General features: G+C 43.6%; 1 protein-coding gene across 1 annotated transcript in view; it reads right to left on the bottom strand.

The window, feature by feature from the left end:
• LOC144823711 (nuclear receptor subfamily 5 group A member 2-like) overlaps positions 1-15,874 on the bottom strand; it is a 50,859-nt gene extending 34,985 nt beyond the window's left edge. The window contains exons 1-4 of the mRNA XM_078682463.1: positions 15,220-15,874; positions 12,618-12,733; positions 8,139-8,280; positions 4,862-5,481 (exon numbers count right to left, since the gene is read on the bottom strand). Of these exons, the coding sequence (XP_078538589.1) occupies positions 4,862-5,481; positions 8,139-8,280; positions 12,618-12,733; positions 15,220-15,304 (963 nt within the window). The 5' untranslated portion in view covers positions 15,305-15,874. The remainder of the gene's footprint in view (positions 1-4,861; positions 5,482-8,138; positions 8,281-12,617; positions 12,734-15,219) is intronic.
• Between the last annotated feature and the right edge of the window lie 515 nt (positions 15,875-16,389).

The following is a 16,389-nucleotide window of genomic DNA, read 5'->3' as shown; positions in this document are numbered from 1 at the left end:
CTTCTGTGTGTTTCCGTGTGAACTATTCCAGGCCAGACCTATCCTTCCGTAGGGCCTGGCAGCATTTATCCACCATTTCTTCGCTTGTCCGGAAGGCTATGGTGATTAAAAAATGCAGGCTTCTCACCTATGTGGGAGTGTTTCAATGTCAATAGCCTATGTTTTATAAATTAATTAGAATATGCTTAACTCTCAGTTATGTTTGTAGCTGGACCAAACATTTACCTCTAATGAATGTCCAACAAAACAGTAATGGGAGATGTTGCCCTTTTTATTCTCTTCCCTGCCTCCATCTATATTCCCTCTGATCACCGCATTGCCTCCCTGTTGCCCTCGACATTCGTTACCTGAACTTTTTATGAACGCCAACCAATAATCAAACTATCGCGAGAACTATACGCGTAGGAAGAAAAATGATGAGAATATCAGAGTATACTCAGCGCGTTGTATTAGACCTATAGAAGCCAAGATTGTTCACAATGATCAACTATGGACGAAAGTGACACCTACGATATTGCTTTTAGACTGCATACTTTTATATGATTTAGGGTATAAAACATATCTTCTGGGTTGTATGATTTCTATGATACTGTTAAAAACCAGCCAAATTAAATGTTCCTACAATGGGAGTAGTTGACCAATATTTGGCTTGTGCTTGGTTCTGTCTACTTCTAAGCACCAACACTCATGCTTTCATTTATGGGTCTCCACCCACACCATGTGTTAGCTTGCATCAGGTGATGTAGCGTGTATGGGAGTTCACTCACACGTCACATGGTACATATAAGCAACGGGTAAGGCGGTGTCGGCAGTTCTGTGAGTTGCTTCTCGTACGTTTGTTACTCATTTACAGCCAGAATGATTTGAAACGTGGCACCCATACCTCAGCACAGTTATTGACGGGCAACCGCCCCTTTTATCTCTCTGGACCCTGCTTGTTAGGGCTTCCAGTAAGCAGCAGACAGTGGTGCCCTCTTGCATGCCAAATATTGACTTTGTCTAATGTTTGATGTTTAACTTTGAGCAAATACTCAAGCCTGGTGATCAACTGACAACCTGCCTGCAAAGATACAGCAAGCTTTGTGACTAGTGTTATGCACTGGCAGCACAAATAGAAAGGCTATTGCAGGACCCTAAGGCCCTGATTATGAGTGTGCCATTAAACAAGGATTGCCTGGCATTCCCCTTTTCAAGGTGAGCTCTTCATTCCTCGATGCATGAACATAACTGCAGTCCTACAATTTTCCACAGGTAAATTTCAGCAGGTGAAAGCTGACAAACTTCACAGAGGAAAACATGCAGAGCTAATACTGAGGCATGCAGAATTCAACTCAGAACGGGCCAATTTTACATGTAATTCTTCATTTTTAAATTCGGAATTGGAGGTGTTTATCGACAATTGAAAGTAGTTCACCCTCGCTCAGCCACTCTTTGTGAGGCCTTAAAACACCAATATACACATATTCTAGAACAGGGTCCACTGCCTCACATGAAGTAAATGCTAAGCAGATCATACTCATTACCCTTTGAAGTAAAAAAGGAGAGAGAGAGACACACACACACACACACACACACATCCTGTGTCTGAATTGCACAATATGAAACAGGAAAACCTGGTTTCGTTCCTGCTTCCCAGCTTAAATTGTGTAATCCCAGGTAAATATTTTATTTCGGAGAAACTGAGGGAGGTAGAGGAAAAGAGAGCAAAAGAGGCTCGTCCTCTAGGTAAACGTGCTGTATTCAAAATTGAGGCCTTATGTCAAATGAAGCATTTTTCTTCCCACTCGGATTAGTTTAGAAAATGGAAAGTTTCCTTACATAACCCTTACCCACCAGGGTTTCCCCGTAGTCGCATGCTTCATCACTGGGTTTTTTCCCGTTCCGCTGCGGAATAGGGCGTGCTAAGACCTACGTAATACGTGGGAGCGCTTTGTTGGAAGTCTATGTGGTAGGTGAAGGATAAAGGTGGGAGTGGGGGGAATAGAGAATTCAAAATATCTGGCTAGTAGAAAAAGAATCTCTAATTTTGTGACTTTAACTGGAATGAAAAAAAAAGGGGGATTGGGAACTCAATGGAAATTATGCACCTGAGTTTCACTGAAACTTCCAACATAGTGCTCTCACGTATTACGTAGGTTGAAGCATGCCCCGTTCCGCAGCGGAACGGGAAGAACCCAATGATGAAGCAGGCCACCAAGTGGAAACCCTAGTGGGTGAGGCTTATCTAAGGAAAATGTCTGTTTTTCAAACTAACCAGAGTGAGAAGAATAATCCTTTATTGAGAGACAGGTTCCCTTTTGATGGCAGCATGAAACATTATATTTCACCAAGTCTCCTTTTTCTTCATTATCACATACAAGAGCACCTTCAAATATGTGAGTTCAGGTTGTGCACTGTACAAAACCCATTCTTGTATTTGATTTAATAGACTAAAATGTTGCTCCATGTACAATAAGAATCTAGTCCATGTACAGAGAGCAGCCAAATCACTTTCCTCTCCGTTGACTACTGGCATTTTTTAAAGGTGAGAGGGTGTTGCGCAGGAATGTTTCTATGGTCAAGCTTAAGTAGTATCACTTTCGAAAATGCTTCTCAATGCAGTGATATAAATTGATATACTAAAGTGAAACTCTTTCATATGTTAAAGAAATACAATTTCTTGAATTTTGAAGAGGCCTAATCATATGTTTGTTGCATTATTTACATGCCAAAGATTTTCATGACTTAGCTCAGGCACAAGATCTTAGACCAAAACTAGACCCGTGGCTCAGCCCTGGCTCTCCCTGTTAACTTGTTGGTTCTCAAAACTCTAGTCATCAGTTCAAAGCAGCTTTAAAATGTAATTGATGTGATCTCTATTCAAAAGATAGAATTTATATGTGGAAATTTCCCAGTATAGTGGAAAGATGAATAAACTGGTAAGGTAAGTCAGTGTCTGCATGTTATGCCCCATTGCTGGGTGCTTTTCTTGGATTGGCATAAGAGTGGAGGGGAGATACCACACAGTACTGGTAATTCTATGTGAGGATTTATCACCCCTTCCTCATTTACCGCAGTACTCATGATCAGACCCTAGGTAGGTCTAGAAATCTACATTTTTTATGAGTGTGCATAAATACTTTCCGGGTAAATTTCACACAGTCACACTTAATTTGACTTTCAAGGTATTTGCAGAATATTGCAATTAAATTGTATCAAAATACAAAGATGCCACCTTACCCTCCCTTTCGACTTTGCATCTTATGCCTCGTTCTCTCATTTCTTTACCTATTTTTTCCGCTCTTGGTTGCATATCTTCTTCTATCTACTCTTCTTCTGACTCTCTTTTTCTTCATGATCCTTCCTATCACCGGGATCGTTCCTTTTCTCTCCTGACATTCTTCTTCACCTCTCTTGCATTCATCCTACCCTTTGTCTGAAGGTCTCTGGGTAAAATGTACTATATTGTAATGCAATACATCTCATCAACCACGTTGCTACATTAAGCTGCAAAGCATGGAAGGGGAGAGAACAGGGCAGTGCCATATCTATTAAGATATAGTGTTGTTGGTGCCTCCTCCTAAGCTGGCACAATTTATTCTATCTTGCGCCACTTACATACCCTTTCATTATAGTGCAAGGGTGTCAGCCTGGTGCCTAGCATAGATTTTGTACTGGAAGGATACCTGGAAAGATACCCTTCCGGGACAAAAACACTATGCTTAGAAATAGTTTAAAACTTTCTTAACCATGTTTGTGTGCTGTACATTACAGAACGCATGCTAAGCTAGATAAGAAAATTGTGAAAAGAATGCTTTTCTCAAACATTATGCCTGCCTACAAGAGGCATATATATTTGCCAACATTCCTAATTTACCTTTGTAAGGAGGTTGGGTTTTGCTTCAAAATCCACAGATGTTTGCATGGGAACACCCTTGTGCTACTCATGGGATGCCCCTTGACACAAAGTAGCACAAACCAGTACAAAGTGTGATACTTTAGGACTACTTTCTAGTGCAAATCAGGATGTGTGCTGGAAAGTAAATCCTACATCAAGATGTTGCATTGGTTTGTATCACTTTTTGTGACACTGCTGTGGTTAAATGCCTTGAGAATCTGACCATATCCTTTCTCCCTTTGAGCCCTAACACTCTATATTATGTTTCCTTCCCTTTCACCAGCGTGTTTCTCTTCTCACCCCTTCTCCTGACTTTTCCATGTTTCTCTTTCCACTCTACTCATTGACTCGCTTACCCTACTCCCTTTCCCAAATATTTTTCCATATGTTTACTGCTTAACATTCTAGCTACCTGCCTTTCAAACGTTTATCCTATTTTGGCTGGCAGTGATGCTTTATCCATAGGCTTTTCACACTTTCACAATGATGGGTGACTAGAACAGTAGGCGCCATTTTGGAACCTTTATAGGCGGCTGGCTAGGGGGATTATTGAGAGCAGGATGGGCTGCCTTGACCCAACCACCACCCACGGCCCATTCTAGGCATGGCCTCCTGCAGTGTGAGCCTGTCTTGAAATTTTTTATAAGGGCTGATTTTCATTTCCAGTTCAGCCCAGAGAGTAACTCCTCTCTGTGTGGGTGATCACTGCCTCACATCCCCATGCCCCAAAGAGAAAGACCCATGCAAATACCAAGCTGGATATGTGTACTTGTCCCTTCTTCCTAGAAACCATGCTTACACAACCAATCCTACTTCCCACAGATATGTTCCAGCCACCCATCAAATCCACCATCTGTACCATCCCTGAAAGTCCCACAGGTCACTCAGGTAGCAGCTATGATGGCCACTACTCTCCCAGATCTGTCTTTCTTGAAACCTGACTTTTACTTAGACCTCCTCTTTACCACTCTGCTGCCCTCTTACCTGGAATTCTTTAAAGAAGATACATCCTCGTGCCCACTCTACCAGGCAGAAAAGGGTTTGGTCTACCATCTTGCACATGATACCAAAAGTGTTGAGGCAGTCGTGCCATCCCCGGCTGGCCTGCTCTTGTTGGAGATGGCTTAGTACACGGCTCTGAAGATGGTGCTCCTCCATCTCACACCGTAGTAGCTCCAGGATCAGTGGGGGAATTCCACATGGTGAAACCAATGTACAGGGGCTCAGTGCTAAGCAGTCCATTGGGCCAAAATTCCCAGCATCTGCAAATTCAGTCTTGACCACATAGAAAGGGCAAGGGCTGTGAACTTGGTAGGTGGTAGAGGAGGCATGTGCCATGAGGGACATGTTAGTTGGCATGCTACCAAGACTGCCTCTTTTACACTCTTCAAAGGAAGAAGTCTCAAGATGCTCCATTGAGAGGGACGGGTGGTCATAACATGTGGGGAGTATTCGCTCACTGAGGGCCAGCTGCACATTTGTTTCCTGCTTCACCAGACAGCTAGTTCGCTCACAGACTTGCTTCAGCTTCTTCTGCTCCCGATCCTTCCTATACAGGGGTCCAAACTTGTTCCGGCCTCCCCTCATGCGGTTCGCCCTAACAGCTTGCGGAGTGAAGGTGAGGAAGGAAATCAGGAAAAAACAAACTGTTAGTCATGTGACACCAGCTTCTGTACAGCCTGCAAATGCCCTCAGGTGTCTTGCTCTTAATACAGACATCAACTCGAGCCAATTCTGCTTACTCAAGAACTTCTTACCAGAGAATCTTGACCTGTCCTCAAGGGCAGACTAGCCCATGGTGAATTTGAGAGATTTTTTAACATGCCTTTGAAAAAGACCAGAGGGCTACAGCAGAGGAAGTCTCACAAGACATAAGATTGCCCTCCTCGGCAGCACCATTTTATTCCGGGAGAGAACTTGCTTTCTGAAAATGTACCACTCTGTCACTAGTTTGGTCTCTGTTTTTTCACCGAAACAAGTTCCAGAGTTAAGATTTTGTTACGTTCAGCTCAGCTTCATACCAAATTATTTCTAATTTGGGAATTTATACATACAAGTAAAAGTGTGCCATCAAACATAGACTGGTACCGTTACAACATATGAAAATACCTTTGATGCACTGGCTTGCAAAATAGGTTCTATAACAAAATATCATAAACTGAAGGGCATAAATATTAAAACAATGAAGATATAGAAAATTACTAGTATGGTAGAAAAGATGGTAGGAAGTAAAGACATGGGTGGAGGCCAATATTGGAAAATCTGCGCACACAATAATTAACTTTATGAGCCATGTAGATCAATACTTTTGCTCCCTATCTCATGAAATTTCTGTATATTAGTAGGTCGCCTGCACGAGCCCTTTACGAGTAGGATAAATACATAAAATATTAGAATAGTACTTCTGCAATTTTCTTATTCACATTCCAACACTGTCCCTTTTGGCATATGCTAACCTGCTAAAAAAACATGCACTTAATGTTCCTAGTGTTATTTTATTAGAACCTAGTATGATCAGACATGGATTAATTTTATAGTCTATTGGGGAAAATGAATCATTACCAACACTGCTTTTTAAAAAGAGGACATTCTGGGACATTTGCTAAACCCGTGAGTGTGTTCCTTAATTTCATACCAAAACTCCTACAGAGTTTGAAATATTTCATCCTAAGTCTATAGGCATCCATAAATAGTGTCAAATAAAGCCCGTTGGGCTTGATCTTAGCTAAATTCCTTCTTACATTTGTTTCTACTTTAAAAAAAATAAGAATTGATACAACCTGAATCATTTAAGCTATTCCCAACTGCCTGACCACGTTTCTCTTTCAGGATCAATTTATCATTTCTAGATCAATTTACTATTAAATCCAAGCCTATTGGTTTAAAGATCATTCAGTCTGCACTTGTACTAGTACCTGGTCAGTGTCAGCTGAGGATCCTGAGGTCGATTAGACGTCAGCAAGAAATGGGCTTGGAATTGCATCAATGTGTTCGATTGAAAAATTGCAAAAGCAGGGCGGGCAGAATCCCACACTTTTCAATTGATTGTTTGCAAAATGTCAAGAAGTGTATAACAGTGATTGACCAGCAAGAAAATGGCATTGCTGTGTACATTAGCTGCATTTGTGTCAGAAATGTAGGCTTCCATGCTATGTACTTGAGCTTGGGGCTAATGGTTCCCTTAAAAGAGCTCCAGGATAAGACTCAAATCTTGCCTCCCAATGAACACATGCACCTGGTGTTTTACTTTATGTGCCTACATTTGATTAGAGATGGACTGGTGCAGAGACAAAAAGGGGGCACTGATAGCTACAGGCAGGTTCAGGCAAAATGTTTTGCAATACTAGAAAGAATGATATTTTTGCAGGCCCAGTCTTGGCACATGCTAATCTCTGTTGGGCAGTGTTTGACGTAGTGATTGTAGCATTGTGTAGCCCACTTTCCTTGACTTAGAACAATGTAGTCCTGTAATGTCGGATCTACGCCTTATTTTTAGGATAGCCACATAAGATGCATATGTAATACACAGAAGGTAATTAAGAGATAGTTACAGACCCAATGGTAATTACAAAAATGTTGGTGATATTGGGCCATCCTGGACCTATGCTGGACATCTGTGTCCTAGTACCTCCAAGGGCTACTGGTCAGACAATAGCCCAACATCCCATAGGTACATCTCCCACCCTACTGGCTATCCAGAGTGACCAGATTCTCAGCAATACTCACTAGTCACAAATAAGCCTGTTTACCTATGCACTCAACTATATCCACCACAGCCAGAACGCCTTTGTGTAATGCAAAGAGAGACGCCATGAGTGTGCCTAAAATCTTCTAACAAATACCCACTCATTAGGGATATCTCAATTTCAACTGTTCACACTGTATCAATCATGTGCACTCGTGCAACACAGGTTAACGGAGTACGTGACCTCTGATCTCCCCTGTCCAAACCTCATCAAACAGGTTGGGACTGTAGGAAGTCTTTTATCTCCGCCCTACTCAGAGCATGGCATCGCCTAAGCCAGCATCATGTCGGCATGGAATTTGGCATGACCCATGTTAACTATATACATGACCCTGGTTCCCGGTGCTCACATGCCTTCCATTTTGGGGTTGTGCATGCCTAGCACAAGCGGTATAGGTGGGCTAAACTGTCTAAAGTGGGACATGCATGACCAGGCAACATGCTATCTCTGTCAAACATCTCCACTCCTGGGAAGGATAGGAATGCTCATATTTAACAGAGTAGTTGATAACCTACCTTCGAGCTTCATGCCCACGCTCAGGCACTTTTGGAAGCGGCACGCAGGGCACCGCTTCCGCTGCATCTTGTCAATGGAGCAGGTCTGGTTCTCCAGGCAGGCATACTGCTTGTTGTTCTGCACTGTGCGCTTGAAAAACCCCTAGAATGGCAAGGAGGAATGGTCAGTATGCGATGGTGGCAGATGACTTTTAAATGCTATAACAATATGGCTGCCAGAAGACATCCCCACTTCTAGCTTTATTCAAGAAGAAGATGGAACCAACATAGACTTCTTCCAAGCTCTTGGTAAGCAGGGTCTTTAAGATGCAAGGCACCCACAAAAGATGACAATGTAAATGCCAATATTTTTAAATGCGCTGCTCTAATCCATGGCTGAGCTAGTGAGGACCCAGGTGGGCCCCTGCTTTTATTTGACTCCCTAGTTTCAGCATCATGAAAGCCCTGTACCTCATCCAATGCCTCACTGTGCCTCTAAGGCCCATCCATCTGGTGAGTCTCCGTACAATTTCTGACATTTACTATGATCAAACTATTTGTCTCCGTGGTGTGGATACTCAAACTTGCAGCTGAGTGTCCGACCATGAGCCTGATTCGCAAAGGTAAGCTTAAACTTTTGTGTAAGTTTATGTTTTTTTGGGGTATTCACAAAATATGAGTTAATAATAAGTTTACGACTGTGGGGATTCTGCAGTCAGGGCGGAGAACTCCGCACATAAAAAGTTAGATCAATCCTATCTTTTTATGTGCGGAGTTCTTCGTCCCGACTGTGGAGTCCCCGCAGGCGTAAACTTACTACTATCTCGTAGTTTGTGAATACCAAAAAAAGCGTAAACTTACATAAAAATGTACGTTTACCTTTGTGAATTAGGCCCATGTCTTTTCTGGGTACCGGTCGTTTGCCAGACGAGAGTTACACCGAAGAGAGGGTTCTGAGAAAGGAGGCTTTAAGTACCTTTCTGAAGGGGGGGATAGTTGGGGAACATCTTACATAGCGTGAAATGTTTTTGAAGAGGTTGGATGTGGTGTATTGACGCATCCAGCTAAACTGCCATCGCACTAGAAGTTTAGGTGATCAACTTTAGGATGGCATGAGATCAGGGGCACCTGTTGAGTCAGGAGGGGTGATTATTTTCTTAGGGCTCAGGGAAGGCAGTAGCAATTCAATGTGTACAGTGCAGCAAGGAGGCGATACACAATGGGCCCAGAATGGGGTTCCTGCCCTTTGGTGCAAACTTGTTCTGATCTAGTCAGTCATCATATTATAAACTTCACCTTACCGCCGACCTCCTCTCTAGCTCCCCTCCATTATCCTACTCCAGTTTAAACCCTTCTCATTCTATGGACCATATTTATAACCCGATTTGCATGGCTCTTACACCAAGCAATGTGATGCAAGAGAGAACAAACCTTAAGTCATATTTTTGAAGCCATGCAAAGCCACTTTTCGTAGCTTCAAAAGTCTGAAGTAATGCAATGCAGAGCAAATCGCTATGTTGCATTACTCCGCGCAAGGGAGGATTTCCATGGGCATTGCGTGGGTGTACCCATGCAACTCCCATGACTTTTGACCAAACCTGGCAAACCTAGGACTGCGCCAAATAGACACGCCTGCCCAGGAGAGGCGCAACAAGGAGAAATATCTTTATTTTTCCTTGCTACTTTCTCTTTGTATGAGGAATATGCCTCTAATGATTGTTTTCGTGTAGGTAGGTACCCCAGTCTGCACAAAAATAATTCTGCATGCAATGCAAGCACCCTTCCACCATGCTGTAAGGGTGCCTGCATTGGCTCTATGCAGCCTATTGTGCTCCAGCGCAGAGAGAAAGGACAGGAATGTGCCGTATGCCTTATACGGCGCATTCCTGCCCTTTCCTAGTGATGTAGCGCAGCAAGATGACTTACTGCTCTGCACTGCATCACTTTACCATAAATATGGACCTATATAACTATGGGGCACATGCATCATTGCTTTTTGCGCTCGCAACGGGGCAGATTCTCAGAATCTGCCCTTTTGCGACGGCAATTTTTGCATTTGGGATGCATCATCCCAAATGAAAAAATCGCAACTGAAGGAATGCTAAAATTTCGAATACTTTAATTGCGAATGCATTTAAGGAATTGCAAATCGCGATTACTTTAATTGCGATTGCATTTAAGGAATCACAAATTGCGATTACTTTAATTGCGATTGCATTTAAGGAATCACAAATTGCGATTCCTTAAATACAATGCATTAAAAAAATATATTGCAATTTCGCCCTTAGGAATCACAAATTAACATCATACTAAAGTTAATGGCAATTTGTGATTTCTTTGAAAAATGCACTAATTTGCATTTTTCAAAGTCATATTTTACACACACATGCCCTTGGGGCATGTGTGTGCGCAACATGTGTAAAAATTGGAATTTCAGAGGTGCAACAGGGTATCCTTTTGGAAGCCTTGCACCCTTGAAACTGCATGCACAATTTGCGAGTAGCTATGGAGTACTCGCAGATTGCGCATGCATTTCCCAGTGATTCATATGGGCCTCTAGGCCCCACAGGAATGAATGGGAATCAAGTCCTTAATTGCGACTCACAATTTGTGAGTCACAATTAAGGAATTTTAAGGAATCACATTTTTTATGCGAATCCTACATGCATTGCATTTTGCGCTTTCTAGCGAATCAGTAAAATTTGCTATTTCGAAATCGCAAAATACAGGATTGATTTATGTGCCCCTATGTTGTTTTTCTATCTAGGTTCCCACCATATAAAGCCACATACATACATGTATACGTCAGGCAAGGTAATTTAAAGTACTTTTAGCTTTTACAGAAAGGTTTTTCAGTGTTTTTAGCAATGTCGCTCCAGAATCTCTTTGCAGAAGCCAGCAGTGAGGCTAACACGATCTCCTAAACCTTATGTGGTTAGTCCAGCTGGAAATCTTGGGCAGCAGAATAGAGGGCACTGCGCCCTTCTGTGCCAATATGGTATCAACCACTAAGGCACAGGGTTCCATGAGTTACAGGGAAGACATCTTTTGGGTCTGCTCTGCTGCAAGATGTCTCGCTTGTCTAAGATCCAGAAGGACACGTTACGACCACTTAACAGTCTCAACCCTGCAATACAAGTTTCATCATGCTACATTGCAGCCCAAATCAATATTCTTTAATTTTGCTTATTAGCCACATACGGGCACGTTGATAGTTCATGGAAGTCACAGTGCTCAATTTGTAAACAAATAACTGAAGGCTCTCAAAGTTTTTCTTAGAAGCATGACACAGTTGTTGCTGAATGCAGAGGTTGCTGAATACCAAGGCTGCCTAGTCTTAGTTCCTCCTCCAGTCTGATTTCTTCACTATTACACACTTCTTGTCTACCTCACTCTTCCATGTTCTTTTTCAGCCCTGCTTTCTGCCTTTGTGACGGTTTTTCTATTTTTCTTCTGCCTTCTTTCTGTTTTTTATCCCTTTTTCTCTTTTGCTCAGGGTAAAAACCTGAAAATAAATCCAAGTTGCAAAATAAGGGTCGATGTCAAGCACTTATAACCACCACACAAGTTAAGCACAGGGCAAGTACTACCACGTGAAGAGGAGATATAGCCAGAGGTGCTGCCTTAAGCAGGTCGAGACCCAGTCTTGGCTTAACATCCTGTGATACTGGGAAAATCACCTAAGCTGTGCTTAAAACATTGTGGGGCATGTTATCAAGGAATGGCTTAAAATTATCACCTCTTTAGCGGCAGGAATCTGCTGCTAAAACTGCGATAATGGGCTTGATAATATGCCATACAAAATACCAATAGAAGCCCATGTTAACACCAGAACATGGGCTTCTATTGAAATTCTCAAGGGCGTATTATCAAGCCCATTATCGGCCCTTTAGCTGCAGTTTCCTGTCGATAAAGCAGCAATAATTGTAACGCTGTTCCTTGATAATATGCCCCTTTGTGCAATATAATCTGTTGCTCACATAAAGCGCTCTACCGCCCTTGGGCCAAGTTCACACTATATAAAACTGCAAAAACAAACATGAAGACAGCACATAATGGCCAAGTAGATCTTATCGATGGAAAAGGGAGGGTTAGTTAGAGTTAAATTGGGGGCGTCTCATGCACATTGCCACCTCGAGCATATCTGTTCTATGGCAAAGCAACAAGATGTTTACTTCATTCTTTGAAAAATAAAAATGCACTTCAACCCGTGGGTTCAGAGGCCTTGGGTGACAAGCTTGTGCCTCTCAGTGTGAGACTGAACTCTGACCTTGCTTTATGCATCCTCACCTCCCTGAGATGGAATTACTCTTCAGGAGACCAAATGGCTTCTCAGGAGATCATTAGGTAAGCTCATAGCTACAGATGCGGTTTGACTTGTGATCACAGAGGTGGTCTGTCATGCAGGCCAAGGCACTTGAGCACCAGTCCATCATCAGGCTTCAATGGCTCTGACCCTTGAATCAGCCCACCCAGGAAGTGAAAACATGAATGGCCTACCTTGCAGCTTTCACAGGTCAACAAGCCGTAGTGGTACCCCGAAACCATGTCCCCACATATCGGACAGCTCTCGCTTGAGTCCTCGCCATTAACATCCACCTCTTTCATTCCAGGTGCTGCAGAAAAGCAAAAGTGTATGCCATTTTGTAAAAATGTGAAACCCCTGAATGCGCATGTGTATAGATGTACGGAGACAACTGAGCATTTGTGTACATGTTTAGAGGGGAGATTTCTCAGTGATGTACATGTACAGATTGGAAACCTCTGTGTGCTTTTTTTTACATGTGTAAATGTTAGATTTTTGAGTACATGCATTGAACAGAGACGTCTGAGTGTCTGTGTGTACACAAATAGAAGGGAGATTTTGGAGTACAGTGCATGCACACATTAGAAACTTTGGGGCTTATTTACAAGCTATTTACGCTGTTGGTACGTCACTTTTTTCCACATTAAGGGGCAGATTTACAAGCCCCTTGTATCACTTTTGCATCATTTTTAACATGGGAAAAGTGAGGCAAAAGTGTCGCAAGGGGCTGTAAATAAGCCCCTAAAAGTGAGGCACCAGCGGAGCAAAGGGGCTTGTAAATAAGCCCCTATGAGTACTTGTTTCCGCGTAACGAGCTGGGAAGTGGGAGCTCTCTTGCAAATGTGTTGATGCAAGTTATCTGAATATGTGTGTACGTGTGTAGAGAATTTGTGTCTACATAGTTTTTACTGCATTTTTAGAGGGGAGACAACTGAGCGTTTGTGCACATGTGGAGAGGGAGGAACCAAGTGTTTGTTTGCATGTGTATATGGGAGAGATCATAGGCTCTGGAAGCAGATTTCTGAGTTTTTCTGCACTTGTAGAGGAGAGATGCATGCCTGAGGAACACTGGCTGTGATTATACCTGTACTGGACCTCTAGACAGGCTCGACCTGGAACAAAAAATAGGCCCGGGCACCAAAATAAAAGTGGTCCCATTAGCGACCCAGGTAGCTAAGAAAGTGGCCCACATGTTCAAATCAGACCAGTTCTGTATTTGTAAAGACACACTCTATGGGGATGTTGTGAGGTATGGAAGACTGCATGCATTTGTATTTGCTACAGGCAAACTTTGCTGTAATATCAGAGAAATCAACCGTAAAAACGGACAGCCTGGCCATAACACAGGCCGACAAACTGCTTAAAACTCAGGGCTTTAAGTGGGCCGGGTCTCTCCGGGTCTGAGCACCGGCAGTTTTTTTAAGGAGTCCTCGAAACGGGTCTCTTTCGGGCTCTGTTTTGTGCCCTGGCACAGGAGGTCCGTTTTTTTCGTGCGTTATAGGGGAAGGGAAATCCTTTAGAGAGAGTCATTTTCTCTCTGGATTCCTCTTCACTTTTCGGAACTAAGGGGCAGCAACATTGTCGTGGTGTCACCAGGGCTTTATGTGGAAGCTTTATCAATATTATATACTAGCCACAGTTGCTGCTTTTTTATCTTAGGCAACTAACAACCATTGACAAAGCCAATAGTCCTGACTTGTTGCAAGTATGATGTTTCTTGTTGTATCATATCTGGATGCAATGACAGAAACAACAAAATACCTGCCGGGAGGCACACAATGCTAAGCACAAACTTTTAGCTTACGTGTTTAAGCCACGCCCTTAATTACATTGGCCACGCCCCCTTGAGAGACCCCCCAGTTTTTTCATCCCACTTAAAGCCCTGTTAAAACTGTCTCACATATTGATCAGCCAGACCAGCCCATCGTTCACTGCTTGCTTGCCTTAAAAACCAGTCTGACCCTGCCTCTGGATGAAAGTTTTTAGGGCGATAGTTGGACCCTGAACGTCCAGCTCACCGACTTTTAACAAATCCTCCATAAAGAAGCCAAGGACGGAATGAGCATGGACACTAAACTCTGTTTGCTTCCTGCTTTAATTGCCGTCCACAGAAAGGCCAAAGATTGAATTGCAAGTCCACGAGTTGGGTTTGCCCACACACCCCTGTATTTCTGAGTGTTGTTCAGAGGCCACAGTCCTTACCTGTGACTCTATCCCAAAAGTCGCCTGAAAGCAAACATTCGTAGGCCAGATGTTTAACTTCCCAGAAAAATACCCCTTGCACCTCTGGGGTTCGAAAGGGGGTAAGGAGACCCCTAGTATTCAGAGTTGTAGATGTCTCAACATGCTGGAGGCTTTCAAGCTGGTACACATTCAGGCACTCATAACATTTCTTTGGGGGATGCCTTGGGTAACTCCATTTATTGCAAGCTATGTTCATTCATTCATTCATCCATCCTGAGACCGGGTAGAGCCTTTCACGTGTCAAGCAAAACCAGATGTTCCACCAATAAGGATTTTTGAAAAGTCTGGTAGGGCTGAGACACACAAGTCATCCATACTTCCCCAGCCTCACCTGATTCTCAAAGTCTCTCTCGGACCTCTCATAAGACCTCTCATTTCCCCCCTAGGCCAGCTGGCCTCAGGGAGCAACACTCCATTCCAGCCTTGAAGAAGGCAGACCGGCCCCATCACCTGCCCATCGCCCAGACTTAGGCCTCGGGCAGATGCAATCATTTCCTGTGCCTATGGGGCTGCCATTTCCCTCCAGACCCATCCCTACCAGCTGCCACTTACAGAATCCCGTCCGGTACATGGCTTCCTGCAGGGCTCCTGTCTCCTCTCCCGGACCTGGCGCCCTAAAAACTCCGGGGTCCGTCATAATCCGAAAAACAGGCAGGCAGGCGGACGGGAGCGAAAAATAGCCCCTAAAATATCCAACATAACTCCGGCCATTTCACATCCGCAAGCTTTGGAAGAAACACGAGCGAGAAGAGGCGCAGGGCAGACAGAGAGCAGCATTATCAGAAGGGGACTTTGGCCCTGCTGCGTGGGGCCATAAAATCCATGAAGTGGAGGCAGGCCTGCTGTAGCTCGCGCCAGCTAAAACATCTCCCGGCCTGTGGGAGACGCCCCGTGCTCCTGTCTGCCACTCAGGCCTGTCAACCCGGAAGCTGAGCGCAGATGTCATTTAGGAGTCACCAGGAACCACGGTTTCAAGCGCTCTGCTCATGTGATGCCCCCGAGACTCTTAGCTTTCATATGAAACATCCCCCAAGTCTCTACCATGGGGGCCGACTTATTGGCACATTTGTAAAGTCCCTCGCCCGCCAGGAACAGCAATAACTTGACGGCCAGGTATTCATTGGCACTGCCACTGATCACAGGCCACTGTAACCTAGAGTGGCGCGTGCCCCATTCGCTCCCTTCGGCCCTTTTCAAGGCTATTACTAGCTTCTGAGCGATAACAGCTTCTTGCTGTTTGGAAAATTACTATATCCACTTCCTGTTACGTTAGCAGGGTCGAAGGTTGTATGATGTCACTGCATTACGTGCAAAGAGGATCAAAGGGCAGAGCCTTCCTTTCTTATCACATCACCGGGGGTTTAAAGGGCACATTGGGTCCAATTTCTATCTAGATCTGGCATTGAATTAAACCTGTAGGGGGGAGAGTGAATATCATCTAGTAAGTGAGGGAAATACATATATACCTCACATACGTAAACTGCACCTTATAAATGTGTTTCTCGGGCTTTGGGGGATTACTATTTAAATTCCAGTCCCAAACTAGTTGGGAAAAACACTTGTTATTAGTAGGAACTTGGGGAACATTTTTGTGACATTAGTTGAAAGTTCTATACGTACAATATATTAACGTTTTTTTAAAGCTCTGGAGGTATAGTAATGCTCTATTACTTACCGGTAATCTTCATTACTCCTGGTCCCGTTGTCCTCGGCCCATTCAGA

Source organism: Lissotriton helveticus, chromosome 1_1 (genome assembly GCF_964261635.1).
Source record: "Lissotriton helveticus chromosome 1_1, aLisHel1.1, whole genome shotgun sequence".
NCBI lineage: Eukaryota > Metazoa > Chordata > Amphibia > Caudata > Salamandridae > Lissotriton > Lissotriton helveticus.
The sequence above is the reverse complement of the archived record's forward strand: the minus strand, read 5'-3'. Positions and strand labels throughout refer to the sequence as shown.